The sequence below is a fragment of the Cetorhinus maximus genome, chromosome 21 (assembly GCF_964194155.1).
Source record: "Cetorhinus maximus chromosome 21, sCetMax3.hap1.1, whole genome shotgun sequence".
Taxonomy (NCBI): domain Eukaryota; kingdom Metazoa; phylum Chordata; class Chondrichthyes; order Lamniformes; family Cetorhinidae; genus Cetorhinus; species Cetorhinus maximus.
The window spans coordinates 30,904,711-30,931,961 of record NC_135899.1 but is presented as its reverse complement, the minus strand read 5'-3'; the positions used below and the strand labels follow the sequence as shown (position 1 = coordinate 30,931,961).

The window sequence follows — 27,251 nt, the reverse complement described above, 5'->3', positions numbered from 1 at the left end:
AGCTGATCCTGGGGTGGGTTAAACATGGATTATCATTCTCCTCCCTGTAGTGTTTTGAAGACTTTATACCAGGAGTGATGAAACTCTTTTGCTTCTCCCAATCGATGTGAAAATTAAAAGTGTCCATTTGAAGCATTTTCCATTTGCTCCAAGCTTCTCTGCTCTCGGTGTTTCTACATCCTGCTGTCAGGAGAGCTGGACACAAATCCCATCAGAGTCTTACAGACTGTGCTGACTTCAATGGTGTAAAATATCAGGCTGGCCAGTGAGATGCATCAACAGGAACGACACCCACCCCCTCAATGTCCACCTGGTCTGTGACCACAACAAGAGCTCCCTCCATGTAATGTCTGTCGTGGGGAGTGTCAATCAGTCCCACACTTCATCTGACCCAGCTCCATCCCCACCCCCACTGGCTCTAAGTGGACAGGGAACCTGTCTCCAGATCACTTACAGGGGCAACACTGTGAAAATCTGAACTTTCATCACTTTCCCACCGGAGACAGCTTCCTGACCCCAAAACACACCCGGATCCTGTTTCCTGCTGAAATTTCAGCTTTTACTCTTGTTTCCCAGCCTGAATCTCACTGTGTCTGTGTTTGATCTTCCTGGTAACTGGTGACAAACGACTGTTTATTTATTTCATTGGATATTGTTCTGAAACTATCCAATCATTCACCCTCTGATTCTGGGATCAGGAAATGATCAAGTCTTGTGATAAACAGTTTGTGTTGTTTTTCCCAGTCTATGAACAGTATTAGTTTCTCCCTCAGAGTGTTTCATTCCCAGTCCCTGATTGGAACAGGGACAGTGGATTCCCAGAATGTTGCTGATCCTTTTCTCCATCTCCCTGTGTATTTCCTGGGTCTCTCCCGGTAAGTAGAGAATTCAGCCCTCCATTCTCACTCTCACTCTCTCTCTCTCTCTCTGGGGTTAATTGGAATGTTTTGGTGAGAGTTTAAAATGGGTGATGTTTGATCAGCCGCCTGTTATACAGCCAGCCTGATATTTTACACCATTGAAGTCAGCACAGTCTGTAAGACTCTGATGGGATTTGTGTCCAGCTCTCCTGACAGCAGGATGTAGAAACACCGAGAGCAGAGAAGCTGGGAGCAAATGGAAAATGCTTCAAATGGACACTTTTAATTTTCACATTGATTGGGAGAAGCAAAACAGTTTCATCACTCCTGGTCTAAACTCTTCAAAACACTACGGGGAGGAGAAGGATAATCCATGTTTAACTCAACCCAGGATCAGCTGTGACGCCCTCATGGTTGAATAAACCAGGTTATCTCAGACCACCAACATCCTCCTGACCCTGTATAAAGGGGTGATTATAAAGCTCTGTGAGGGACAGTGGAGACCCTGCTCTGGATTGTCCATCACCCTGTTTGACAGTCAGACTGTTCATACAGTGACTGTTTCCCCTCTATGGTATCACACTCCATCCTCCCAAATATTCCTGTTTCTCTTCATTTCATTCCGGAATTCACTCACACCACTTGTTCCCTATCATGTTTTGAAATGATATAAAGGCACAAATCACTCAAAAGTGATTGGGTAAAGACATTGGGGCTCATTTCTGAAGAGGTAGACACAGGAGAGCAGATAGACATGGATAGAAAGCTTGAAGACATCAGAGCTCTGCTACATTCCACATATGAAGATATGAATTTAGGGCAGGAGTAGTCCACTCAGTCCCTCGAGCCTGCTTTGCCATTCAATAAGATCATGGCTGATCTGAATTTAACCTCAACCCCAGCTTTCTGCCTACCCCCGATAACCTTTCACCCCCTTGTTAATCAAGAATCTATCTAGCGCTGCCTTAAAATATACACAGACTGTCCATCCATCGCCTTTTGAGGAAGAGAGTTCTGAAGACTCACTGCCCTCTGAGAGAAAAAAATTCTCCTCATCTCTGTCTTAAATGAGCGACTCCATCTGCTCACAGCCAAGAGTGAAGCTAAAACCGTGACACACTTTCCTTCAGGTGATTTAGAGCGACTACCCCTTAAAAGTACATTACAACATCCCCATTTCTTTTTAAAGAGACTGTTCCCCCTTCCAAAGAAGTTGAACTATTTACAATACATGTTCATGTCTCGTTACCATTACATAATTGTGTAGAGCAGATGTATCTACCAGTCTCTAAAGTGTAGAGGTAATCTGCTCATACCTTCTGATCTTGTCATGGTAACCTTGTCTGGAGGTGTCTTTAATTGATCACAGTGATCTGTGGGATTGTCGTTATTGGATGTTGATTCTGTTTAGATTCAGGATCTTTTTCCAGATTAAATAGGACTGTACGGTGGTTGAGGAGCTGGAGTGGATCTGATTTGTTGTTGAATATGCTTCATCATTGTGCCTTTGTGTCTAATGACTTCATAGGAATTTGGTTCTGAACAAATCCTTGTCACCTCGTCTGGTTGCCATGTACCTTCTGTGGGATCCTGGATGCAAATCTGTTGTCCCAGCTGTAAACTTGACAATTCTGTATCTGCTTTTTTATCTTCTACGTTGGTAATCTTCTCTTGCATTTTTAGTAGTTCGGTTCCAGTTTTTGAGAGGGTAGAATGGGTAAGAGTAGGTAAATTGGTATGCACCGATCTATCAAACATAAGCTCTGCTGGTGATGCACATAAATGTGTCACTCTCAGATGTAACATTGCAATGTGTAGACCTTGCTTGGTCTGTCTGCATTTGAGAATGAAGGATTTCATTGTGCAAGTCATTCGTTGATCTGAGCCGTTAGAAGTGAAGAAGTAGTGTGATTAACATTCCACTTCCCCCACACATCTTGAAATGGCTTAGCAATAAATTGCAGACCGTTATCCAGAATGATCTCTCTATTCACACCAAATAAACTGAAAATGGCATTTAGTGTGTGTGCTACAGTTGTGCTTGATGTATTTTGCAATTGTTGAGTAATGGGCTACTTTGTGAATTAGTTGACGATGACGATGAAGTCAGTGTCATGGACATGAAAGAGGCTGAATGTGATTTTGGACCAAGGATGGGTAGGAACTTCATGTGGAATCAATGGTTCTCTGTGCTGACCTGGCATATGCTCTTGACATGCCTTGTCCTTATTGACGATAGCTTCAATGTCATTGTTCATACTCGGCCAATAGACGGCCTCTCTTCTCATCTGATCTATGCCCATGTGTGCGTGAATGATGAAATCTATGTTGTCCATGAGATTGAGAGTGTGAAAACTGTGTTACTGCTCTTCATCTCATCCGGCACATTGTCATTCTCTGGTTTGTTAATCACCTCATGTATATGTTTCTGAGAGGATACCGGATGGTCATTCTTATTGGTTGAAGATACCTGTTGTGTCCGGTCTGTTTGGATCTGTGCACGGCTCTTCACAGCTGCATCAGCCTTTGCTCTAGTGCACCACTGCTGCCAATGGCCCTTTCTGCCGAATGCCTTGCAGAATTGCTGGAAAGCTGGGCATTTCCTTGGTGTCTGGAGAAGGCCACACCTTCCACATGTCTTGCTAGGTTTAGATGTTCTAGTGAGTGCATCAACAACTGGGGATGTACTTAGGACCTGTAAGCTTTATTAACCTGTGAGGATCGGTTAATACTCACATCCATCCTTCAGTAGATCTCCAATGCTAAATGTTTTGGGTTTGTCTAGAAGATCTTTCTGGAAGATTTTCTTGGGAGTGGATATGATCAGAAAATCAACAATTCTGTCTGCCAGCTCTGTGTTTGAAAACTCACAGTACGTCCCCTTTTCTCTGTATCTACTGACCAAGTGGTCCATGGATTCTGTAGACTGTTCTCGAAATGACATGAACTCTCTTCGATGAATACGGAAGTTTAACCTGATTCTGAACCGGTCTTCCAATGTAGTCCATATCTCTTGGGGATTCTTTAGCTCTTCTGCTGTCAATCCTGATGTGTTCAGCCTGTGTAGACCTTCATTCCCAATTGCTAGGTGAATTTTTATGGCTTGCTTGTCTGGTTCAGACACACATGAATCAAGAAACCATAGCTCTGTGCACTATTTAAACATGTTTAATTCGGGCAGTGGGTCAGCTGCATCCCAGTTCAATCTGGGGAATCTTGTGGATATTTTGACAATAACCCTTTGACATTCCTTCCTCTATTGTACCCAGGATGAGTGTCACTCGAGCCACATTTACACACTTCGAATCACAACCTTCTCTGGCAGATCTTTATGATATGTTTGGGTTTTTTTTGGTTTGACTTCCCCCACTCGCTATCAGCCCAGCCCACCCCCTGGACACTCCCCTTTCCCGACGGAGCTAACCCAGCGCTGGTCCTCTCGACGCACTGACCCACTCACTGAACTGACAGGCTTTGCACTGCAATCTCACCATGAGGGATCGGTCTGTTTCCCAGCTCTTTATTTGAGCACTATCCTGGCACTGTGCCTTCAAAGCTTATCTGTGCAGTCACCACACTGCGATTTCCACACTCTCCAACGCCTCGGCTTTGTTGCAGTCTGACCCAAACACCAAGGGTCATCTCACGCCATGTGGTACAATCTAAGCTGTTCATCATGTCGTATCTTAATCTCGCTGCCAGGCCATTTGACCACCACTGAACACCATGTTGTGTTTTGATAATGATATAAAGGCACCAATCACTCATAAGGGATTGGGTAAACAGGTTGTGGATTTATTTCTTAAGACTAGGCACATGAGAACAGATATACATGGAGAGAAAACTTGAAGGCATCAGAGCTGTGCTACGTTCTGCTCATAGCCAAAAGTAACACTAAAACTGGATCACGACACACTTCCTTTCTGATGATGTCAGGTTACTATCGCTTAAAAACATATAACAACAAAGACGCTAAACAACAGACCAGCCCAGAGTGACTCTGATTCCGGGTTTACTCCCTGTTCTGAGAGGCTGCAGCATCTAATTCTGACCCAGTTTAATCAGATTCTGTTTTTATATCAGACAGGATTCTGACCTTGTGATAAAGTGGTGGATTATTGGAGATTGTCCCTGTGTGGATGGGCCTCACTTTGATCAGGTGGCAGTGTGTGGAAATGTTTATTAATCTGTTCCTTTAATTGTTTACTTGTTTTACAGACACTAACATATTTACAGTGATTTTCACACCATCAGTGATGTTCCTGAGCTTTCTGGTATCATTATGATCAGAGAGGTTCAGGGAGATTATTCTGATGCTCATGTTGGTGTTTATTAAAGTGTCCCTTTAACTGTTTGCTTCACAGACACGAACTCACATATGCTGATATACACCATAATCTCTGGCATTGAAGGTTTTCCTGAGGTTACTGGTGTTGCAATGGTCAATGGAGTCCAAACAGGTTATTATGACAGTAATATCGATCGGAGCATCCCCAAGCAGCATTTCATGGCTGAATCTTTCGATACGCAATACTGGGAGTATATTACAGACCTGGCAAAATCGCATATAAACCTGGCAAAGGAGAATCTGAATGAAATACTGAAGATGAGAAACCAGACATCCGGTAAGATCACGATGTATAAACTCGTTGTTGATTGACCCCCATTATACCCAGTGCCACTCCACTCAGCCCATCCCCCAGCACTGACCCCTGGGTCACTCCACTCAGTCCATCTCCCAGCACTGACCCCTGGATAGTTCCACTCAGTCCATCTCTCAGCACTGACCCCTGGATAGCTCCACTCAGTCCATCTCCCAGCACTGACCCCTGGGTAGCTCCACTCAGCCCATCTCCCAGCACTGACCCCTGGGTCACTCCACTCAGTCCATCTCCCAGCACCGACCCCTGGATAGCTCCACTCAGTCCATCTCCCAGCACTGACCCCTGGGTAGCTCCACTCAGCCCATCTCCCAGCACTGACCCTTGGGTCACTCCACTCAGTCCATCACCCAGCACTGACCCCTGGGTCACTCCACTCAGTCCAACTCCCAGCACTGACCCCTGGGTCACCCCACTCAGTCCATCTCCCAGCACTGACCCCTGGGTTCACTCCACACAGTTCATCTCCCAACACTGACCCCTGGGTTCACTCCACACAGTTCATCTCCCAACACTGACCCCTGGGTTCACTCCACTCAGTCCATCTCCCAGCACTGACCCCTGGGTCACTCCACTCAGTCCATCTCCCAGCACTGACCCCTGGGTCACTCCAGATAGTCCATCTCCCAGCACTGACCCTTGGGTCACTCCACTTAGTCCATCCCCCAGCTCTGACCCATGGGTCACTCCACTCAGTGCATCTCCCAGCACTGACCCAGGGGTCACTCCACTCAATCCATCTCAGCACTGACCGCTGGGTCACTCCACTCAGGCCATCTCCCAGCACTGACCCCTGGGTCACTCCACTCAGTCCATCTCTCAACACTGACCCCTGGGTCACTCCACTCAGTCCATTACGCACCACGGGCTAACCAAGACATTCCCCCTTTAGCGCTAATTTGTACAGGGCACAGCGCACGATGATGATCCTGGACACTCTGGGTGCTGACGATTGGCGAGCTCCACCTGACCGGTCCAAACATCTAAACCCCATCTTTAGGAGGCCTATCATCTGCTCAATGGTGGGCATTGTGGAGACATGTGCGGCATCATCGCACTCCTCAGCAGCACTGTGTGCGCGGCGAAGTGGTGACATCAGACAGATTTTTTGGGGGTATCCCTTATGCCCAAGGAGCCAGCCCTGCAATCGCTGAGGTCCTTCGAAAAGCTATAGCATCTGGGAGTGAGTCAGAATGTAGGTGTCACAACAGCTCCCTGGGAACTGAGCACAAACATGCAGGATTTCTCTGTTGCTACATATTCAAAGAGTGGAAACCATTCCTGCTGATGACTGTGACTGGCTGTTGCCAGGGAGCTCTCATGGACACATGTGTGCACTGAATTATTCCCTGCACTTGTGGGAATCCTGAAATGTGAAGGTTCGAGTTTCTGACTTAACTTAATTTGGAGAGGAAATTGTTGGCACACCATATCTTCAAGATCTGTATGATCTTTTAAAATTTGGAAGGACATTGCATCATTTAGACACTTGGATTTTTATTTTAAAAAAGGTCAAAAGTTCACCTTGGAATGTGAGCAAGGATGCCTTTTCCAAGAAACTACCTGACCAGCATGGTACTTGAGGAGGAGAGCGATTTGCTTCTTTCAACAGTACTTACTTTAATGGCTGGGAAACAAAACTTGTAAAGGCAGAGGCCCTGGTGATTTACTGGAAATCACCTGATGAAGATTAGCTTTATGTTTTGAACTTGTTTTTTTTGAACTCAGTTGGAAATAAGCTGAGCCGGGGAAAGCTGCCCAACCTGCACAATCCTTCCCTTGCCTGAAAAGTGTGGCCATCAGTATTCAGCTGGCAATCCTCATCTCAGTGGAACTTGTCTGTATTTGGAAACCCAAGAGGCCGAGACAAGGATTCTTGAGTCCATTCTCTGTTTTCCTCCAAGCCAAAGCTTTGTTGGTGAGAACCTCCAGGCATCTACTTGGACCAATGATCTGTCTTCACATGAGGGAGCTCCAGATCAACAGCTTCAAAACCCTGTCAACTTTATTCATTTTTTCATAAAGCCTTTTCTTCAACTGCCCATCTTTGCAGAGACCCTATTTGTTTGTCCTGTCTGTGTGTATGCATGTGTATGTGTGTGTGTGTGTGTGTGTGTGTGTGTTGATGTGTGTGTGTCTGTGTGTCTGCGTGTTGATGCATGTTATGTGTGTTGATGCGTGTGTGTTGATGCGTGTGTGTCTGTGTTTCTGCATGTGTGTGTGTGTTGATGCATGTGTGTCTGTGTTGATGTGTGTCTGTGTGTGTGTGTGTTGATGTGTGTGTGTGTGTGCTGGGAAACTTTAAAAGGGACAGATAGTTATACTTCAAGATGACAAATTGTGTGTTAACCAGTTCTTGCAACTTGTTTCAAAAAGCGGTTTCATGTTGTAATAAATCAATCACTCTGAGTTTATTGAAAGAAGCCTGGTTAGTGTCTCTTTTATTCAGTGTCTAACAGCAGTGAAGGTAAATAATTGGCCATTTTGGTGAGTGAATTAAACATTTATGCTAATGATGTGACCTGTGGAGTAGTGGGACTAGATAAACTGCGCACTCCTCCCATCCTGGTCTTAACAGAACTTCATTCCAGCAAGGTGGCCTTTTAATGAACATGCATCACATGCTAATCTGTGCAAAAGGGCTTCCTGACATTATTCGTCAGGAACCTTTCCCACCTTTAACCCACCTTTACATTCTCAAAAACATACTTCGCAAAGTTCATCCCGCCGTTTGGAAACTGACTTCCGACCTCCCACCAAATTAACTAACCCACCCGCCAAGCTTCCCGCTGCTGGTGGGACTGGAAAATTCCATCCTGTGACACTACTCCTCCGATTCTGTATTATACAAGATCCCCTTTAGTACGACCCTCTTCCTGGTCTAAAGGTTTCTGTCTTGGATATCAACTTTACACAACAACTTGGATGCAGTTCCACAAAAGGTGATAGACCTTTATTAAACCACTAAGCAATTGTACACACTCACAACAATACCGGTTACTTATCTTCCCTGTGAGCTGGAGTCCGTCTCATTGGTCAATCCAATGACGAATCCTCCGTGCACGTCTTCTGAACAACTGACCAAATTGCCCTGACCGCTGCAGGAATGGTGATTCTGTGGACTCTTTATACTTTTTCTTGCTATGCTCCTGCACCCTGTAAGGTAAAGCCAGCTTTTAGTCCATTTAATTGGTTTTTAATTACATCCCCGTACATGTACCCTGGCGTAACCCCCTTTGAAGGTCACACTTGATTTAACAAAGCCAGCTTGACTCCGCTTTGTTATCTCCAACACTTAGCAATCTCCAGAATGGGAAGAAGGCAGCACATTTATTGCCCCTTAATGAAGCTCAGTCTGTTTATCTTCCCTGGTACAAGCCCTCCTACAGGTTAAGCCATTTTACAGAACTTGCTGATTTTAGCAAGGCTTTCACTTGACTAAATTAACCATCATGCTTTGTGTTTTGAGCCTACAGTGCAGTTCAGTGCAGTTCTTTATATACCTTCCATCTGGGCCCTTCTTATACCTTGATGTTCCGTGTTATCCCCATGACACACACTCCACACACAGGGTTACACCACAACCGGTCTACATTCATTAATGTAAATGAAATAAAGTAAGTTACATAGTTGAAATGTGATTGTACATTATAAAGACAGATAATATGTTGGTTTACACTTTCACCACTGATCACACAGTTTGTGATTGTCTATTAACAATCGATTCTTGATCCCTTTATGGTCACTGACAGGAATTCACACTCTTCAATGGATTCGGTCTGTTGAGATCACTGAAGACGGCTCCATTAAGAGAGCAATGCGGTTTGGATTTGATGGGAAGGACTATATTAGTTTAGAGCCAGACATAATGAGATGGGTCGCAACCAATCACATTGCAGTGAAGACGAAGGAAAAATGGGATTCTGATAAATCCTGGAACAACTACTGGGAAAACTATCTACAACAAGTATTTGTTCAACATTTAAAGCATTATTTACGAACTGGGAAGGAATATTTTGAAAGGAAAGGTATTTATTTCAGTTTTGACCCCATGTCCTGATCTATCTTCACTGGTCTATGAAAGCGTTCTCCCATTCCATTCAGTGTCTGTCTATTGTTTGTGTTTTCACCCTTTCCCATTACAGTTCAGCCTGAAGTGTTCATCTCCAGAAGTGAGCCCAATAGTCAGTACAAGCCGCTCACTCTCTCCTGCCTGGTTACTGGGTTTTATCCTGTAGACATCGAGGTGAGCTGGCTAAGGGATGGAGAGGTAATGTCTGAGACACTATCCTCGGGGGTTCGACCCAACCACGATGGGACCCATCAGATCCAGAAAGAGATTGAAATAAATGCTGGGGATGAGGATCAATACTCCTGTCAAATTGAACACTGCAGCCTGGCAGAGACCCAGTTCTATCAGTGGGGTAAGGAACTGTACTGTGTGTGTGTGTGTGTGTGTGTGTTCTTGTGTGTGTTTGTGTGTGTGCGTGTGTGCTATAAGATGTTAGCCAGGTTTATGCAGCAGTCCACTAGCCATAGCCTTTACTGATTTGTGAATATGGCCAACCAAATCTCTGTTTTTTCACATCTTCTAGATTCTCAACATGATGAAAATATTCCAATTTGTCTTTCCCAGATTCAATGTGGATGATCCCACACTTGCCCACATTGGGGAAAACTGTGGCAGATGGAATTAACTCATTTAATCTGTCAATGCCCCTTCACTGTGTCTCCTAACTTAGTGTCATCTGTAAACTTGAATATACAACTCTCTGTTCCTGCATCCAAGTCATGAATATAGATGGTGCAAAGCTGAGGCCCCAGTCCAGATCCCTGGGGAATACAACTTATCACATCCTGCCAATGGGAGCACATTCCCTTTATCCCCATTCTCTGCCTCTGACCTCCCAACCAATTTTCACCCCCTGTCAAAGATTATCCCCAATTCCAAACACTCTGATTATTGTCAATAATCTCTTGTGTGGAACCTGATCAATGAGCTTCTGGAAGTCCATCTAGACCAGATCCATAGACACTCCCTTATCCACCATGTTAGTGAGCTCCTCACAAAATTCAATGAGATGAGTCGGACATGAGCTCCCATTCACAAATCCATTCTGTCTCTCTTTGATCAGCTGATCCTTGTCTAAGTGTCTGGAACTCATTCTCTGGACATTTGTGGAGAGTTTTCTTTGATCTGGATTCTCTCACTTATTTCCTGTGTTGACCATGGTGGGTTCACTGCAGTAGTTTAGGACTAATCCCTGCTGTTGGATTGTACCGAGTGCTTCTTCTGAAGCGTTTACTCTGTTTACCTGTTGTTTTCCTCATTATCAGCTCAGCCCAGTTTCCTGCGGTCAGTTTCTTGCTCATCCCTTTGAAGTTTGATGTGAAAAGCATCAGTGATGCTGCCTCCTGGGCCATACAATGTAACCCTGGGGATTGAACAAGCACAGGACACTGAGACATCGGGGAGAATTAGAACTGAACTGTCCGGGAAGGGAACCCACGGGATTGGGACAACACGGCTTTTCCACCACCATCAATGGGACTCTTTAGTGACTTCACTGGAGAGTGAACTCGGGCGAGTGGAAAACCAGCGTTTCAACCAATCCCATCAATTCCCAATGGGCGGCTTTGGTTAAAATTGTCCCCAATTAACACGGAACTGGGAATGGATCCGGGAACAGAGAGACAATCCTGATATTATTCATATGTGTTTCAGAAATCCCGGAAAACAGTCCAGGACACTCCCATCTTGGAATGATAATTGGATTAATCGCTGCACTGGCACCTCTACTTCTGATAATCGGAATAATCATCTGGAAAAGGCAACAGAGAGGTAAGAATCAGAGAGAGGGGAATGTAGAACTGAGGGGACAGAGTGAGTGTGGGGGAATCTCCAGTACTGGGAGTACAGGACACTGAGAGGGGAGAGTGAGAGAGAGGGGAATGTGGAACTGAGGGGACAGAGTGAGTGTGGGGGAATCTCCAGTACTGGGAGTACAGGACACTGAGAGGGGAGAGTGAGAGAGAGGGGAATGTGGAACTGAGGGGACAGAGTGAGTGTGGGGGAATCTCCAGTACTGGGAGTACAGGACACTGAGAGGGGAGAGTGAGAGAGAGGGGAATGTGGAACTGAGGGGACAGAGTGAGTGTGGGGAATCTCCAGTACTGGGAGTACAGGACACTGTGTTGAATGGAACTGATTTAATTCCCATCACAGATACACACGTATAAACACGTCTTGTTCCCTGTCTGATCTTTCTTTTCGTGATCAGCCCAGACCGGGTCTAATATTGATCATTAAACCCACCACACACACTCACATCCTCACCTACTGAATATCGATGGAATGGGAGAGATCGACAGGATCTCCATAAAGTGTAAGGATGGAGGGGAGTGTGGGAATGAATATTTCTTACCCAATCTCCATTCCCTCACACTTGTTGTGTTCTCACTCTCTGAGAATGGATTATTCCCCATTCTAACTGACATTTATTTTGCTTCTGCAGATTCACCAAGTGTGACCTACACAACAGCTCAGAGTAAGTGACTGAGGGACAGATTGTTGGGAATGAAATAGGAGGGATTGAAAGTTTTAGAATTACATTCCCCTGGGAGTAACTCAGGGTTACACGGGGGGGAACCTCACCCTCCTCTCTCTCACCTTCAACTTCCTCACACCCTAATCTCTCCCCCTCCTCTCCCTCACCCTGTTTTCCCTTACCGACCCCCTCCATTCCCTTATCGACCACGCCCTCACCTTCCCCTCTCTCTCCCTCGCCCTCAACTTCCTCTGTACACATTTATAATGCGTGAGTCAGTTTAGTTAATGCTGGGAGGTGATTGAATCCTGGGACCAGTGAGTGATACAGAATAGGTCACACTCTTGATTTTTATATTTTATTCCATTTCACGCATTTTGCTTTTCTTTTCTCAGCTTCTGATGTCTCTGTTCCAGAACCTTCCTGATTCAGTAAGTGACATCTTCAATTTCCGATATTGATGCATTTGTGAATTTTTAACTCCCTCCTCACCCTGTCTCACTCGCCCAGACACTGTTAAAACCTGTCAGACTAATTTCACTGCCCTCCTGACCCTGTCTCACCCTCCCAGACACTGTTAAACCTGTCAGACTAATTTCACTGCCCTCCTGACCCTGTCTCACCCTCCCAGACACTGTTAAACCTGTCAGACTAATTTATTTGCCCTCCTGACCCTGTCTCACCCTCCCAGACACTATTAAACCTGTCAGACTAATTTCACTGCCCTCCTGACCCTGTCTCACCCTCCCAGACACTGTTAAAACCTGTCAGACTAATTTCACTGCCCTCTTGACCCTGTCTCACCCTCCCAGACACTGTTAAACCTGTCAGACTAATTTCATTGCCTTCCTGACCCTGTCTCACCCTCCCAGACACTGTTAAACCTGTCAGACTAATTTCACTCCCCTCCTGACCCTGTCTCACCCTCCCAGACATTGTTAAAACCTGTCAGACTAATTTCATTGCCCTCCTGACCCTGTCTCACCCTCCCAGACACTGTTAAACCTGTCAGACTAATTTCATTGCCCTCCTGACCCTGTCTCACCGTCCCAGACACTGTTAATACCTGTCAGACTAATTTCACTCCCCTCCTGACCCTGAACCGATTGCCCTGTTTCTGTCCATTCCTTACCTCGTGGGTTTACTGTGTTCCACTGCAGGACATTCCCAGAGCTTCATTGATGAATAACTGGATTCGCCTGTTCTAGTGTGAACATTGTCATCACTGTCCATCCTTCCATATCACAGGAGACACACAGAATCACAGCTCACTGTTTACACAGAGTTCATTGATGATTGAGATCTATTTTTCCTGGGAATGTGCTCCCACAGATTGAACGGTGGATCCTCGATCCACCGGGTTGGAATCATGATTCTTCAAGTGAGACTTTCTCAAGTGGCGTTTCCATCCAGTATCCACAATGTGATGGCTCTCACAGTTGAACGGAACTTCAGGGATGATTTTCTCTCACATTTTCTTATCTTCAACAACTTGTTCAGGTTGAGTGATTGACCTGAACAGAGTAAATGTCGTGAGGGAACTCAGAGAAACACATTTTATATTGATAGAAGCTGATCTATTTTGCACTTTCTGTTATGTCAGATTTATACTGTTATATAATGTACATTTGTAAATTTTATAACTAAAATATATTTACGGAGATAAAACACATTTGCACCCTCAATGTTTCACTACAAGTGCTGATCATTGTGGTTTGCTGTCAATAAATAATTGTCAGTAGTTGACTTGTCTGAATTCTTCTTTACTGATTTCACAAGAAAGGTTTAATTCATTCACTCAGCAGCTTGTGGGTCTTGGAATGGGCAGTTGTTGAGGTTCAGTTCAATGTGAACTGGGTGAGTTCATACCAAATGGCAGCATCATTCACTGCTTTCCATCAGCGTTTATTCACTTGTTTACAGACAAGAAGGTGACAGAGCAAAAGACAGACGAGAGGAAGACGTGTCATAACTTTAGTGAATCAAACTTCAACACATTTGCCACTGAGATGGAGGTGAAGTGTCTCCAGCGTCTCAGTAATGAGAAGTGTGGGCTACCGAGTAAAGTTAGTGTCTTGGTGTGGAAGGAGGTGACAGAGAGTGTGACTGCTAACTGCACTGTTCCATGGTCCACACAGCAATGTCGAAAGAAATGGAATGAGTTCACACAATCTGACAGGGTTTGTAGAGTTCTTGCAGTTTTTATCATTTAAATGTTCATTGAAGATTTAATGGGTATTGAAGTGAAGATCCTGTGAATGGGTTTATGGGTTGGTCAGGGGTGGATGATGTCGAGTGCTGGTAAAATTCAGTTGCCATTGGAGACACAGTCACTGAGGGCAGAACTATCCCAGATTTGACACTATGTGCAGTAGCGGGTGGGAAAAAGGACGTTTTACCCACTGGCGGTAATGGTGGCTTTTCACGCTGTATCGTCCCAATCCTGCCTCATTAATTATGTATTCCCGGGAAACAGGCTGTTTGGATTGTGGTCAGGTCTCATTCGCCCGCCACGCCATCACCTCGCCACTTCATCACAATGGGCACCATATTTAACGTGTAGCCGCGTACACAGCTGTTCATGTGCCCTCCTGGTGTGGTAAACCAAGTATGGTGAGTATAGAACCAACACCAACTGGGCGATAACCGAAACATGGGAGATGATCCTCATCACTTGGTGTACCTGTACATTCCAACCCCAATTCCAAAGGTCTTCCCACCAAGCGGGGGTATCTATTTTTCTGCACATGGTCAGTGTTTTAACCCGTTGTTGCAGCAATATAGCATGTTATTGTACCCGTTAGGCTTATCACTGATATCACAGGATCATAGAATCACACAGTGCAGAAGAGGCCCTTCGGCCCATCGAGTCTGCACCAACACATGAGAAACACCTGACCTACCGACCTAATCCCATTTACCAGCACTTGACCCATAGCCTTGAATGTTATGATGTGCAAGTGCTCATCCAGGTACTTTTTAAAGGATGTGAGGTAACCTGCCTCCACCTCCCTCCCAGGCAGCGCATTCCAGACCGTCACCACCCTCTGGGTAAATAAGGTTTTCCTCACATCCCCCCTATACCTGCCCCTCACCTTGAAATTATATCCCCTTGTGACTGACCCTTCAACTAAGGGGAATAGCTGCTCCCTATCCACCCTTTCCATGCCCCTCTTAATCTTGTACAACTCGATCAGGTTGCCCCACAGTCTTCTCTGCTCCAACAAAAACAACCCAAGTCTATCCAACCTCTCTTCATAACTTACATGTTTCATCCCAGGCAACATCCTGGTGAATCACCTCTGCACACCCTCCAGTGCAATCACATCCTTCCTATAATGCGGCGACCCGAACTGCACACAGTACTCCAGCTGTGGCCTCACCAAGGTTCTATACAACTCCAACATGATCTCCCTACTTTTGTAATCTATGCCTCGATTGATAAAGGCGAGTGTCCCATATGCCTTTTTCACCACCTCACTAATATGTCCCTCCACCTTCAGAGATCTATGGACACACATGCCAAGTTCCCTTTGTTCCTCAGAACTTCCTAGTGTCATGCCATTCATTGAATACTTCCTTGTCAAATTACTCCTTCCGAAGTGTATCACCTCACACTTTTCAGGGTTAAATTCCATCTGTCACTTATCTGCCCATTTGACCACCCCGTCTATATTTTCCTGTAGACCAAGACACTCAACCTCACTGTTAAGCACCCGGCCAATCTTTGTGTCATCTGCAAACTTACTAATCCTACCCCCCACATAGCCATCTATGTCGGTTAGATAAATGACAAATAGTAGATGACCGAGCACAGACCCCTGTGGTATGCCACTGGACACTGGCTTCCAGTCACTAAAGCATCCTTCTGTCATCACCCTCTGTCTCCCACAACTAATCCAATTTTGAATCCACCTTAACAAATTACCCTGTATCTCATGTGCATTTGCCTTCTTTATAAATCTCCCATGTGGGACCTTGTCAAAGGCTTTGCTGAAATCCATATAAACTATATCAACTACACTACCCTCATCTGCACACCTGGTCACCTCCTCAAATAATTCAATCAAATTTGTTAGGCATAACCTCCCTCTAACAAAGCCATGCTGACTATCCCTGATCAAATCTTGCCTCTCCAAGTGGAGATAGATTCTCTCCTTCTGAATTTTCTCCAATAGTTCCCCTACCACTGATGTGAGACTCAGCGGCCTGTAGTTCCCTGGCTTATCTCTACAACCCTTCTTAAATAGCGGAACCACATTAGCTGTTCTCCAGTCCTCTGGCACCTCCCCCGTGGCCAGAAAGGAATTAAACATTTGGGTCAGAGCCCCTGCGATCTCCTCCCTTGTCTCCCTCAGAAGCCTGGGACACAAATCATCTGGACCTGGAGATTTGTCCACTTTTAAGCCTGCCAACACCTCCAATACCTTGTCATTCCCTATATCAATTTGATTAAGAATCTCGCAGTCTCTGTCCCTGAGTTCGATACCTTCATCCTCATTCTCTTGGGTGAAGACGGATGTGAAGTATTCATTCAACACTCTAGCGATGTCCTCTGGCTCCACCCATAGGTTTCCCCCTTGGTCCCTTATGGGCCCTGCTCTTTCCCTGGTTATCCTCTTCCCATTGATATACTTATAGAATATCTTGGGATTTTCCCTACTTTTACCAGCCAGAGCTTCCTCATATCCTCTCTTTGCTCTCCTAATTGCTTTCTTAAGCTCCACCCTGCACTTTCTGTACTCCACTAATGCCTCTGCTGATTTGCTTCCCTTGTACCTGCTAAAAGCCTCTCTTTTCCTTCTCACCGTAACCTGAATATCTCTGGTCATCCATGGTTCTCTGGGCTTGTTACTCCTTCCTATCACCCTAGAGGGAACATGTTGAGCCTGTACCCTCCCCATTTCCTATTTGAACACCCCCCACTGATCCTCTGTAGATTTCCCCACAAGTAGCTGTTCCCAGTCTACCTTGGCCAGATCCTGACTTATTTTACCAAAATCCACCCTCCCCCAATCCAAAACATGTTTTTTGCAACTTGTCGATTTCTTTGTCCATAACAAACTTAAACTGTGCCATGTTGTGGTCACTATCACTAAAATGCTCGCCCACCACCACCTCAACCACCTGTCCAGCTTCATTCCCCGGAATTAGGTCCAGCACTGCACCGTCCCTTGTTGGACCCTCTACATATTGACCTAAAAAGTTTTCCTGTACACATTTCAAGAAATCCACATCATCCAAGCCCTTAACACTATGTCTATCCCAATTAATGTTGGGAAAGTTGAAATCACCTCATATAATTACCCTATTGTTATGGTTTTTACACATCTCCACAAATTGTGCACATATTTGCTCCTCAATTTCCCGCTGACTATCTGGGGGTCTATAATAAACACCTAACAATGTGGCTGCTCCTTTTTTATTCCTAAGCTCTACCCACAAAGCTTCATTTGATGCCCCCTCCAAGATATCATCTCTCCTTACTGCAGTAACTGACTCCTTAAATAATAATGCAACGCCTCCTCCTCTTTTACCCCCTCCCCTGTCTTGCCTGAAGATTCTATATCCCGGAATGTTGAGCTGCCAATCCTGCTGCTCCCTCAACCATGTCTCAGTGATGGCTCCTATGTCACAATTCCACGTGTCAATCTTCACCCTTAACTCATCCGTTTTACCTGTCATACTCTTGGCATTAAAGTAGAGGCCATCCAGCCTTGCCCTTACTCCCTTGAAGCTTATTACAGCTGTACTCCCTCTGACTTGATTGTTTTACTGTATTATGATGTGTCCCTATTCTGCTAACATTCTGTGTCCCCTCCCCCTGCTGAATTAATTTAAACTCCTCCCAACAGCACTAGCAAACCCGCCCGCAAGGATGTTAGTCCCGCTCTGGTTCAGATGTAGACCGTCCCACTTGTAGAGGTCCCTCCTTCCCCAGAAACAGTCCCAGTGATCCAGGAATATAAAACCCTCCCTCCTGCACCAACTCTTAAGCCACGTATTCATCTGCGCTATTCTCCTATTTCTGAGCTCACTAGCACGTGGCACTGGGAGTCATCCAGAAATTAAAACCCAAGAGGCCTTCCTTTTTAGTCTGCTGCCTCACTCCCTGAATTCTTGATGCAAGGCCTCGAGGGACAACACCACTAACTCTCACACACACCCTCAGGCTCATACCCTCTGGAGCTCGTGTCCTCATCCTGTAAACGTCTCCGCTCACCACAGAAACATTCCAGGCAGTGCCATGTGTCCTCTTCACACTCTCTCCATCTGTTTTCAGGCAGGAGAAGCTGGCTCACAACAGCAGGGAGAGGTCCCAGACTGGGGGTGCAGTGGGCCACATGGGGCCCCTCACTCACTTTGAGGAGTGTGCCATCGCGCTGGCTGGTGAGAATGTGGACCCTGCCTGCGGTGACAGTGAGGTCGGTGGTGAACACCCTCCGTGTGGATCCTGCACCACATCATCCCTCTCTCAACACAACTGTGAGAGCTCTCTCTTTCTCTCCTGCTTTTCACTCTGCTGCCATGCACTAAGTATCTCTACTTTGGTTCACAGGGAACTCTGCCCAGTGACCGACACCCTCAGCCAGCCAGTCCCTCAGCTCCATCCAGGTCCTCACCTCCAGCCAAGAGGACACCACCTCCATTGAAGAGCTGGAAATAAGCAGCCTGGAAGACCCATCACAGCTCTTACCCACACCCTCCACCAGCGCAGAGACACACACCTCGGTGGGACCTAGATCTAGAGTAGGTTCAGGTTCACATTCTGGTGGTCACCACACAGACACGTGTCTGCAGCAGGAGGAGACAGGTTCAGCTGAGCTTCCCGGCACTCGGAGGACTGCTGGGGAAGAGGCATCTGTGAGGCCCGAGTCAGATGATGAGCCTGTGGATTTGGCCTTCCAACTCACCGTGGAGAGTCAGCAGAAGGCGTGGGAACATCATGCAGAGCTGTTGGATGCCCTCAACAGAGTGGCACACGAGGCGGAGGAGTGCGTCTATCTGCTCTCTGATGAAGCGATGCCCACATGTGCGCATATGGAGGCCTCCATGGGGGGTTTGGCAGACCCTGGCCCATCAGGAGATGTGTGCTGACCTGCCATCCATCACGGGAGCCATGGGTGAGTTCCTGCAGTGGGAACGCGAGAGGGAAATGGGGCATCTCGATATCCCGCCAGGTGCTCCTTCCCCTCCAGGAACCAGGCCGGGGCCCTCAGACACCCGAAGGGAGGAGGAGCAGCAGCTGGACACCCCTGGGATATCCATCCAGGAATCTCAGAGGCTGTCCTCTCCCTCCGAGTCTCCTTTGCCTGTGAGCTCTTCAACCTCGTCCTCTGACACCGCACAGAGAGCAGCTGGTCCACAGGAGGACAGCCAGACCAAGCCCAGGCCCTCAAGGCCTCGGCTCTCCAGAGGACCCACGATGAAGTCAACAGAGGCTACAGGGCCGACCTTTGCACAGGCTGTCTCCACCCCTGCTGCAGATATCAGGGCAGCACCTAGAAGTCTAAGGCTCCAAGTTAAGCAATTCTGATCACAGTTGGTTGTACAGGTGAACACACTTTGTCACTTTACAATCTGAAAATATATTCATTTTCACTGAGTAATGTGTAATGGTGTCTTTCAGATTCATTGACAGGCTTTGCGAGTCCTCCCACTGCATCCCACGCCCCCTGCCCCTCACCCACGCCCCCCACTAACAGTTCAGCTGCACACAGCCGGACCGTGAGTGATTCTGGAGGGAGAAGTGTGTGTGTGGCAGGGCCTTTCAGAACCTCGTGCAAACTCTCTCCCACACACAGGGATCCTTCATCCATCACACTCATCTTACTGTCCCGAGCATTTTCAATGCTGCTGCTGGGGTTCTCTCTCAGGTGTCCATCTGAGCCGACCTGTATCTCCGCCCACCCACTGACCACACTCCCATGCAACACCTGATCTCACCCACCACCACTCTCGTTTCACTTTCGATTTAGCCAGCACGGTGCTGCTACAGTTTCCCTTTGCTCTCTTGTCCTTTCCCCTCCCATTTCCTTCCCCCCATCACTGTTGACCCTCCGGCATCACTTTCCACCTCCCCTCCGTGACCTACCAGCCACAAACCTTTTCCTTTGGGAATGTCCAGGTGAACGTGCATGTTCCCTTCCTTCCCGAAAATCCTACCCCCATCCACATTCACCCCCCTGACCTCCTCCTTCCCTCCCCCAGGGTCAGTGTCTGCCTCCGGGTCCCCACCAACCTCCCTCGCTTTTCCCCTTCTACACTACCGTCGAACCCTCACCCTCCCACCCTATCGCCTCACTCTGTCCTCGGTCGCTCTCACCATTCCCTTATATCACACCTACCCTCAGTTCGCTGCCCAGGAGGCCAACATGGACTCATCAGAGTCCTCCCTTGCACGTTCACCTGGACATCAGCCCCTCCGAATTCCATCCCCTCTCTGCACTCCTTCCTCCCCCTGCACTCCATCCCCCCCTCCGAACTCCATCCCCTCTCTGCGCTCCTTCCTCTCCCTGCACTCCTTCGCCTCTCTCAACTCCTCCCCCATTCTGAACTCCCTGCCTTTCACCTTCCACCTCCCTTATACCGATCTCCCCTGTTGCTGTCTTCTCCGTTACTCCCTCTTCCCCCCCATAGCCCCTCCCCCTCCCAAACTCCCCCCAACAGACATCTTCATTCCCCCACTCCCAACCTCACCTCCCGACACCTTCATTCACCTTCACAACCTCACTCCCGACACCTCCTCCCCTCCCAGTCAATCCTAGACCTTCCAGTCCATCTCCTTCTCCCAAACACAGCTGGATCTGCCTTTCCACCCCCTCGACCATCATCTGTTGTGATCAGACCCTCAACGGTGACTTCCCACCTTCCGTGAGCTGCTTCACAGTGGAGCCATGTCCATGAGAATCCACCCAGCTTCCCATGGACGTTCCTCCAGGATCCTGTTGCTGTCGGGCTCCAGCATCTTCTGTTCCTCGGGTGTTCGCGATGTGAGCAAGGCCCTGGCAGTGAGTCCCGACTTCTGCACGTCACACTTGTCAAGACGTGTTCTACAGTGACGCTCTCGGACTGTCCGCGGGTGGGATTGAGTCTGGTGGGCCGGCCTTATAATGATACACGGATGTGTTACAATGAGGTTCCCAACGCCCAACGGTGGGAAACGTGACCAGCCATTGACGGGCAGAACGGACGATCGCAAACTGGCTTCACAACATCGTAAAACTGATTTTTCCCTTCTCGCCATATTGTCCACACGCTGCTGAGCACGCCCGATGCCAGCGGGCAGAGAAAAATCCACCCTCAGTGTTTGTAAAGATCCCTCCTCTGCACCCGACACAGTGAGGGTGTGAAATTGTCCCCAAACTACCCAACAAGTCTTACCCAATCCAACAAAGACACACAAAGTGCTCTTTATCTGCCATGTCTGTTTCGAGTGAGATGGGTCATAATGTCCGGCCGTGTTCATTACCCGCGGGTGGAGTGGTCTTTCTGAAGGATCTGAATGATGATGAAGAGAGGGTCAGACAGCTGCTGGAAATCAGTAATACTTCACTGAGTGGTGACCAAGCAGATATTGGAGTGAGGAAAGGTGAGTGTCAGCAGTTGGGTGTTTAAACCAGGTCTGAGCACACGAGCTTCTGTGATGTAACAAAGGAAGGTGAATCCTCATTGTAAATGTTTTCTCCTGACAGGTGCTGTCTTTGGACACAGTGGCTGGAGGTGTTGGTGAGTCAGTGAGAGCAGCCCAGGGGGTTGAAAGGGAACCTGGAGAAGACACTGAGTCCCGGGTCACAGAGGGAAATGAGACACTGACTGAGCTGGACGGGGAAGGGGAGTGACATCCAGACGAACAGTAGGGTGAGCACTCTGGGTGGGAGGGCAGGTGAAGTGACACTGTCTCTCCTGCCCCCATGTTGCACCTTCAGCATTGCAGTGATACAAATAACCCCAATAGAGCCACTCCTGACAGCTCCAAGTACAGAAACAGAGCAGGACCACGAGACAGCAGCTGGACCTCGAATGGATGCAGCTTCTGGTCAGCAGCTCCCCAGTGAGGAGTTATCAGCTGCTGGGCATGTCTCTGGCACAAGAGGGGGCAGGTCACGGGTATGGGGAAGATGCAGGAGGCATTAGGGTGGCAGCTCTTGCAGAGTGGACGTCTTTATCTCCCCCCCCTCCCCCTTTGTGACAGTGACCCTCAGGCACAGAGAGGGGGGGTTTGTTGCTGTTACATTTTGAGGAAATGTTTGTGTTGTCTTATTTAATGAGAATTCTATTTGTAAATTATAAATTGTTGGTGTTCTATTTGAGTCTGTTGTTGTTGTATTTACCCATCATCCTGGAGTCATTCTAAATAATTCAAAATAACTTTTATTAACATGAAACTTTTAAGATTACAACAATTTACAAAGTATAAAAATAGCTCATTAACATAAATGTTATGTAATGTTTTTGCCCAATTTTCCGAGGTTTACATTGTTCAACACTGATTACCTCGAAGGTCTTGCAATGGGGATTTGCTGTTAAAATAAAATGTCACTTGTTTCACTCTCCATCTACACTGTTCTTTGGTCTGATTTCCTGGGGGAGGGAGAGGGATTTTCTCACTCTCAATGTCCAAATGTATCAGCCCTCAGCTGCTCTCCAGCTGCCCCGACAGCTGCAGTCGGAGTTTCCTCAGCTTCTCCGTGAGGCCTGGCTCCAGTCACATCCATGTTTTAAAGTCAGATTAATCTTGTTGGAATCTTGTAAATTACACCAGAGAACTTCTGAGAAAAAGTCATTCAGCTTTAAAGATCCTTTGAAAATCAGGACTTTTGGAAAAAATGAAATGTGCAGAACAAGTAAATGTGTTTCATTCCCAACAATCTGTCCCTCAGTCACTTACTCTGAGCTGTTATGTAGGTCACACTTGGTGAATCTGCAGAAGCAAAATAAATGTCAGTTAGAATGAGGAATAATCCATTCTCAGAGAGTGAGATCACAACAAGTGTGAGGGAATGGAGATTGTGTAAGAAATACTCATTCCCACACTCCCCTCCATCCTTACACTTTATGGAGATCCTTTCGATCTCTCCCATTCCATCGATATTCAGTAGGTGAGGATGTGAGTGTGTGTAGTGGGTTTAATGATCAATATTAGACCTGGTCTGGGCTGATCACACAAAGCATGATCAGACAGGGAACAAGACGTGTTTATACGTGTGTATCTGTGATGGGAATTAAATCAGTTCCATTCAACACAGTGTCTTGTACTCCCAGTACTGGAGATTCCCCCACACTCACTCTGTTCCCTCAGTCCCCTCAGTTCCACATTCCCCTCTCTCTCACTCTCCCCTCTCAGTGTCCTGTACTCCCAGTACTGGAGATTCCCCCACACTCACTCTGTCCCCTCAGTTCCACATTCCCCTCTCTCTCACTCTCCCCTCTCAGTGTCCTGTACTCCCAGTACTGGAGATTCCCCCACACTCACTCTGTCCCCTCAGTTCTACATTCCCTCTCTCTGATTCTTACCTCTCTGTTGCCTTTTCCAGATGATTATTCCGATTATCAGAAGTAGAGCAGCCAGTACAGCGACTAATCCAATTATCATTCCAAGATGGGAGTGTCCTGCACTGTTTTCCGGGATTTCTGAAACTCATTTGAATAATATCAGGATTGTCTCTCTGTTCCCGGATCCATTCCCAGTTTGGTGTTAATTGGGGACAATTTTAACCAAAGCCGCCCATTGGGAATTGATGGGATTGGTTGAAACGCTGGTTTTCCACTCGCCCGAGTTCACTCTCCAGTGAAGTCACTAAAGAGTCCCATTGATGGTGGTGGAAAAGCCGTGTTGTCCCAATCCCGTGAGTTCCCTTCCCGGACAGTTCAGTTCTAATTCTCCCCGATGTCTCAGTGTCCTGTCCTTGTTCAATCCCCAGGGTTACACCTGATCATGGACATGTTTGGCTACGTGAGCAGACAGTGTGGTGAGAAGGCCCAAAATTGATTTGTGACGTTGTGAAACCGGTTTGCAATGATCGCGTTCCACCCGTCACTGACGGTCAGCGTTTCCCACCACTGCATGTCAGGGACCTAATTTCAATACTTTATCATCTCATTATAAGCCCTGCTCGCCAAAATCATCCCCCCTACCTCCCCGCACCTCCCCCCCTCGCTGGATCACCCGGGAACGTCGGTGTGATTGCACATCACCGTGTTTCACAACTGGACATAAACAACGTGCAGCTGGTGAGCTGCTCTTCACTCGGGACTTCGAGGTTTGTTTGCCTGAAGCAGCACTCGTGGTCATCAGCGCCAGGCTTCACAGGCAGCACCACATCACCTTTACAGGGGCTCACAGGCAGGTTTCTACCTACCAGACCAGCTGTAAGGCGGGGGTAACTTTTCAATGGCTGCAGGACTAGGGCTTGCTTGGGGAAAGGGGAGAAGTGGCCTCAGGTAAGGGAAGAGGCTGCAGAATGAGGGCTGTACTGGGGATTGAGGGTATCCCAGGGTGTGTGTGGGGGGCACATGTTGATCTGTGCAAGTGGCCTCGAGATGGTGAGGAGGCAGTCTCCAGAGGAGATGAGGCCAGATGAAGATGTGAGAAGTGTGTGTGAGAGAATGAGTGGTGATGTCCCTTGAGCTGGGAGTGAGTGAGATGCCAGTGAATGTGTGATGGCTTTGTGAGTGTGTGAGTATAGAGTGATGAGATGGTTGCCTTACCCTGGCAGTACAGATGAAATCATTCTTCTTCTTTCTAAACTGGATGGCCAACCTCTTCTGTACAGCATTGGCACTGACCACCACTGCCACCACCTCTCAAGCCGGAGTGGTGAGGTTGCTGGACCTCTTGCAGACAGAGTGGGGGTGGAGGACATCACGACGGGCCCCTGAAAGGCATTCCAGTGATGGGTCACTGAACCCTTCCTGGCTTTCAAGGCCATGTCTTCACTGGAGCAGACCTGGGCTGCAAGCATTGAGAACAGTGTGCGTGGCTGCAGTTTGGATATGGCACCGGGAGTGAGGAAACGGTGAGGTGGGTGATTCAGAGGCCGGCCGGCAGCGAGACGTGTGTTTCCTGTGGCTGGATAATTAATGAGGTGGGAAGGGGACAATGTAGCGTTAAAACCTGCCATTGTGGCTGGCAGGCAAAACATCCTTGTTCACACCAGCTACAGCACTTAGTGCAAATCTGGGACGATTTTGCCCTTAGACAAGGATCAGTTGATCAAAGAGAGACAGGATAGATTTGTGAATGGGAGCTCATGTCTGACTCATCTCACTGAATTTTATGAGGAGCTCACTAACATGGTGGATAAGGGAGTGTCTATGGATCTGGTCTAGATGGACTTCCAGAAGCTCATTGATCAGGTTCCACATAAGAGGTTATTGACAATTACCAGAGTGTTTGGAATTGGGGGTAATCTTTGACATGGAGTGAAAATTGGTTGGGAAGTCGGAGACAGAGAATGGGGATAAAGGGAATGTGCTCCCATTGGCAGGATGTGATAAGTTGTATCCCCCAGGGATCTGTACTGGGACCTCAGCTTTTCACCATCTATATTCATGGCTTGGATGCAGGAACAGAGAGTTGTATTTCCAAGTTTACAGCTGACACTAAGATAGGAGACACAGTGAAGGGACATTGACAGATTAAAGGAGTGAATTCCATCTGCCACAGTTTTCCCCAATGTGGGCAAGTGTGGGATCATCCACATTAAATCTGGGAAAGACAAATTGGAATATTTTCGTCATTTTGGGAGACTGGGAGCTGTATAAAAATGGAGATTTGGTTGGTCATGTGCATAAATCACTAAAAGCTCGTTCACTGTTATAAAAAATCAATCGGAAAGGCTAATGGGCTGTTGTCCTTTATCTCAAGGGGGTTTGAACACAAAGTGAGGAAATGATGCTTCAGTTGTACAGAGCTTTGGTCAGACTCCATCTGGAGTCATGCAGACATTCAGTTCTGGACACCAAACCTCACATCAGATATACTGGCCTTGGAGGGGGAACAGTGTAGATTCAGCAGAATGATCCCACAGCTCAGAGGGTTCAGTTATGAGGACTGCTTCTATAAAGCTGACATGTATTTCCTTGTGTTTACCAGGGTGAAGGATGATCTGATGGAGATGTTTAAAATGATAAAGGGAGCTGATAGGGTTGAGAGAGAGAAACTATTTTGTCTGGTGATGGAATCCAGAACAAGAGAGAATCATCTTCAAATTAGAGTGAGGTTATTTAGGAGTGAAATCAGGAAGTGATTCTTCACAAAAAGGGCAGTGGACATCTGGAACTCTCTCCAGCAAGAGGCTGTGGGAGTTGGGGGTCAACTGAAATTTTCCAGACTGAGATGGGGAGATTTTTGTTGGGTAAGAGCAGTGAGAGATATGGAGCAATATTGGGTTTTGATATTACACATAGACACATGTGGAGAAACACAGACACACAGACCCAGACACATACACGTACACACACATAAATGCATACACACACGTGTACACACACACACACACATACACACACACTCACATACACACGTACACACACAAACATGCACACACATATACAGACACACACACGTACACACGCGCACGGAGACACACACACATACACACACACAAGTACACACACACACACGTGCACACACACACACAACACATACACACACATAAGTACATACACGCACACACGTACACACACACACGTACACAGATACACGCACACACACACACACACACACATACACGCACACAGTGGAATTGCTCTAGATTTGCACTAAGTGAAAGAGCGGGTGGGAAAAAGGATGTTTTACCCACTGGCCGCAATGGCAGCCTTTCATGCCATATCATCCGATTCCCGCCTCATTAATCATGCATTCCTGGAAAACACACCGAATAGCTGGTGCGGCAACCTCTGATTCACCCTCCCCATCGTGACCTCAGGCCTTCAGTAATCCGGGCGCCATCTTTAAAGGCCGTCCCTGCACAGATCCTGCTCTCCTCAAGGGATAGTAAGCTGCTGGGAACTGATGGCTTCCAAGGGGAGGAAACATGGTGCTCTAGATTTATCCATGCCTCCCTCGAAGAACTACTGGACACAGTGGAGGCCCGCTGCAATTTCCTCTACCCCAGCTCTGGTGAAGGCCAGCAAACAAGGTCACCAATCCAGCATGGGAGGCAGTGGCAGTGGTG

At 47.2% G+C, this 27,251-nt stretch overlaps 1 protein-coding gene and 1 pseudogene across 3 annotated transcripts in view; one reads left to right on the top strand and one right to left on the bottom strand.

Moving 5' to 3' along the window:
* LOC144695825 (class I histocompatibility antigen, F10 alpha chain-like) overlaps nucleotides 1-27,251 on the bottom strand; it is a 211,871-nt pseudogene that overhangs the window by 66,086 nt on the left and 118,534 nt on the right. The window contains exon 5 of the transcript XR_013580020.1: nucleotides 23,587-23,703. The product of XR_013580020.1 is annotated as a class I histocompatibility antigen, F10 alpha chain-like (transcript). The remainder of the gene's footprint in view (nucleotides 1-23,586; nucleotides 23,704-27,251) is intronic.
* Nucleotides 698-13,813, top strand: LOC144695827 (class I histocompatibility antigen, F10 alpha chain-like). 2 transcript variants are annotated; one of them, XM_078566845.1, is made up of 8 exons: nucleotides 698-875; nucleotides 5,225-5,485; nucleotides 9,274-9,549; nucleotides 9,667-9,945; nucleotides 11,247-11,363; nucleotides 12,037-12,069; nucleotides 12,465-12,500; nucleotides 13,402-13,813. In XM_078566845.1, the coding sequence occupies exons 1-7, from the start codon at nucleotides 824-826 to the stop codon at nucleotides 12,494-12,496; spliced, it is 1,050 nt and encodes a 349-aa protein (XP_078422971.1). In that variant the 5' UTR covers nucleotides 698-823; the 3' UTR covers nucleotides 12,497-12,500; nucleotides 13,402-13,813. The 2 variants fall into 2 exon arrangements, with proteins under 2 accessions (XP_078422971.1, XP_078422972.1); XM_078566846.1 differs by lacking the exons at nucleotides 12,465-12,500; nucleotides 13,402-13,813 and adding an exon at nucleotides 13,230-13,348.

Bases quoted from the DNA above. Each gene is read 5' to 3' on its own strand.
- LOC144695827 (XM_078566845.1), top strand. From the start codon at position 824: ATGTTGCTGATCCTTTTCTCCATCTCCCTGTGTATTTCCTGGGTCTCT. The intron at 876-5,224 runs GTAAGTAGAGAA...TTTGCTTCACAG, and splicing joins TATTTCCTGGGTCTCTCCCG to ACACGAACTCACATATGCTG. The intron at 9,946-11,246 runs GTAAGGAACTGT...TATGTGTTTCAG, and splicing joins GACCCAGTTCTATCAGTGGG to AAATCCCGGAAAACAGTCCA.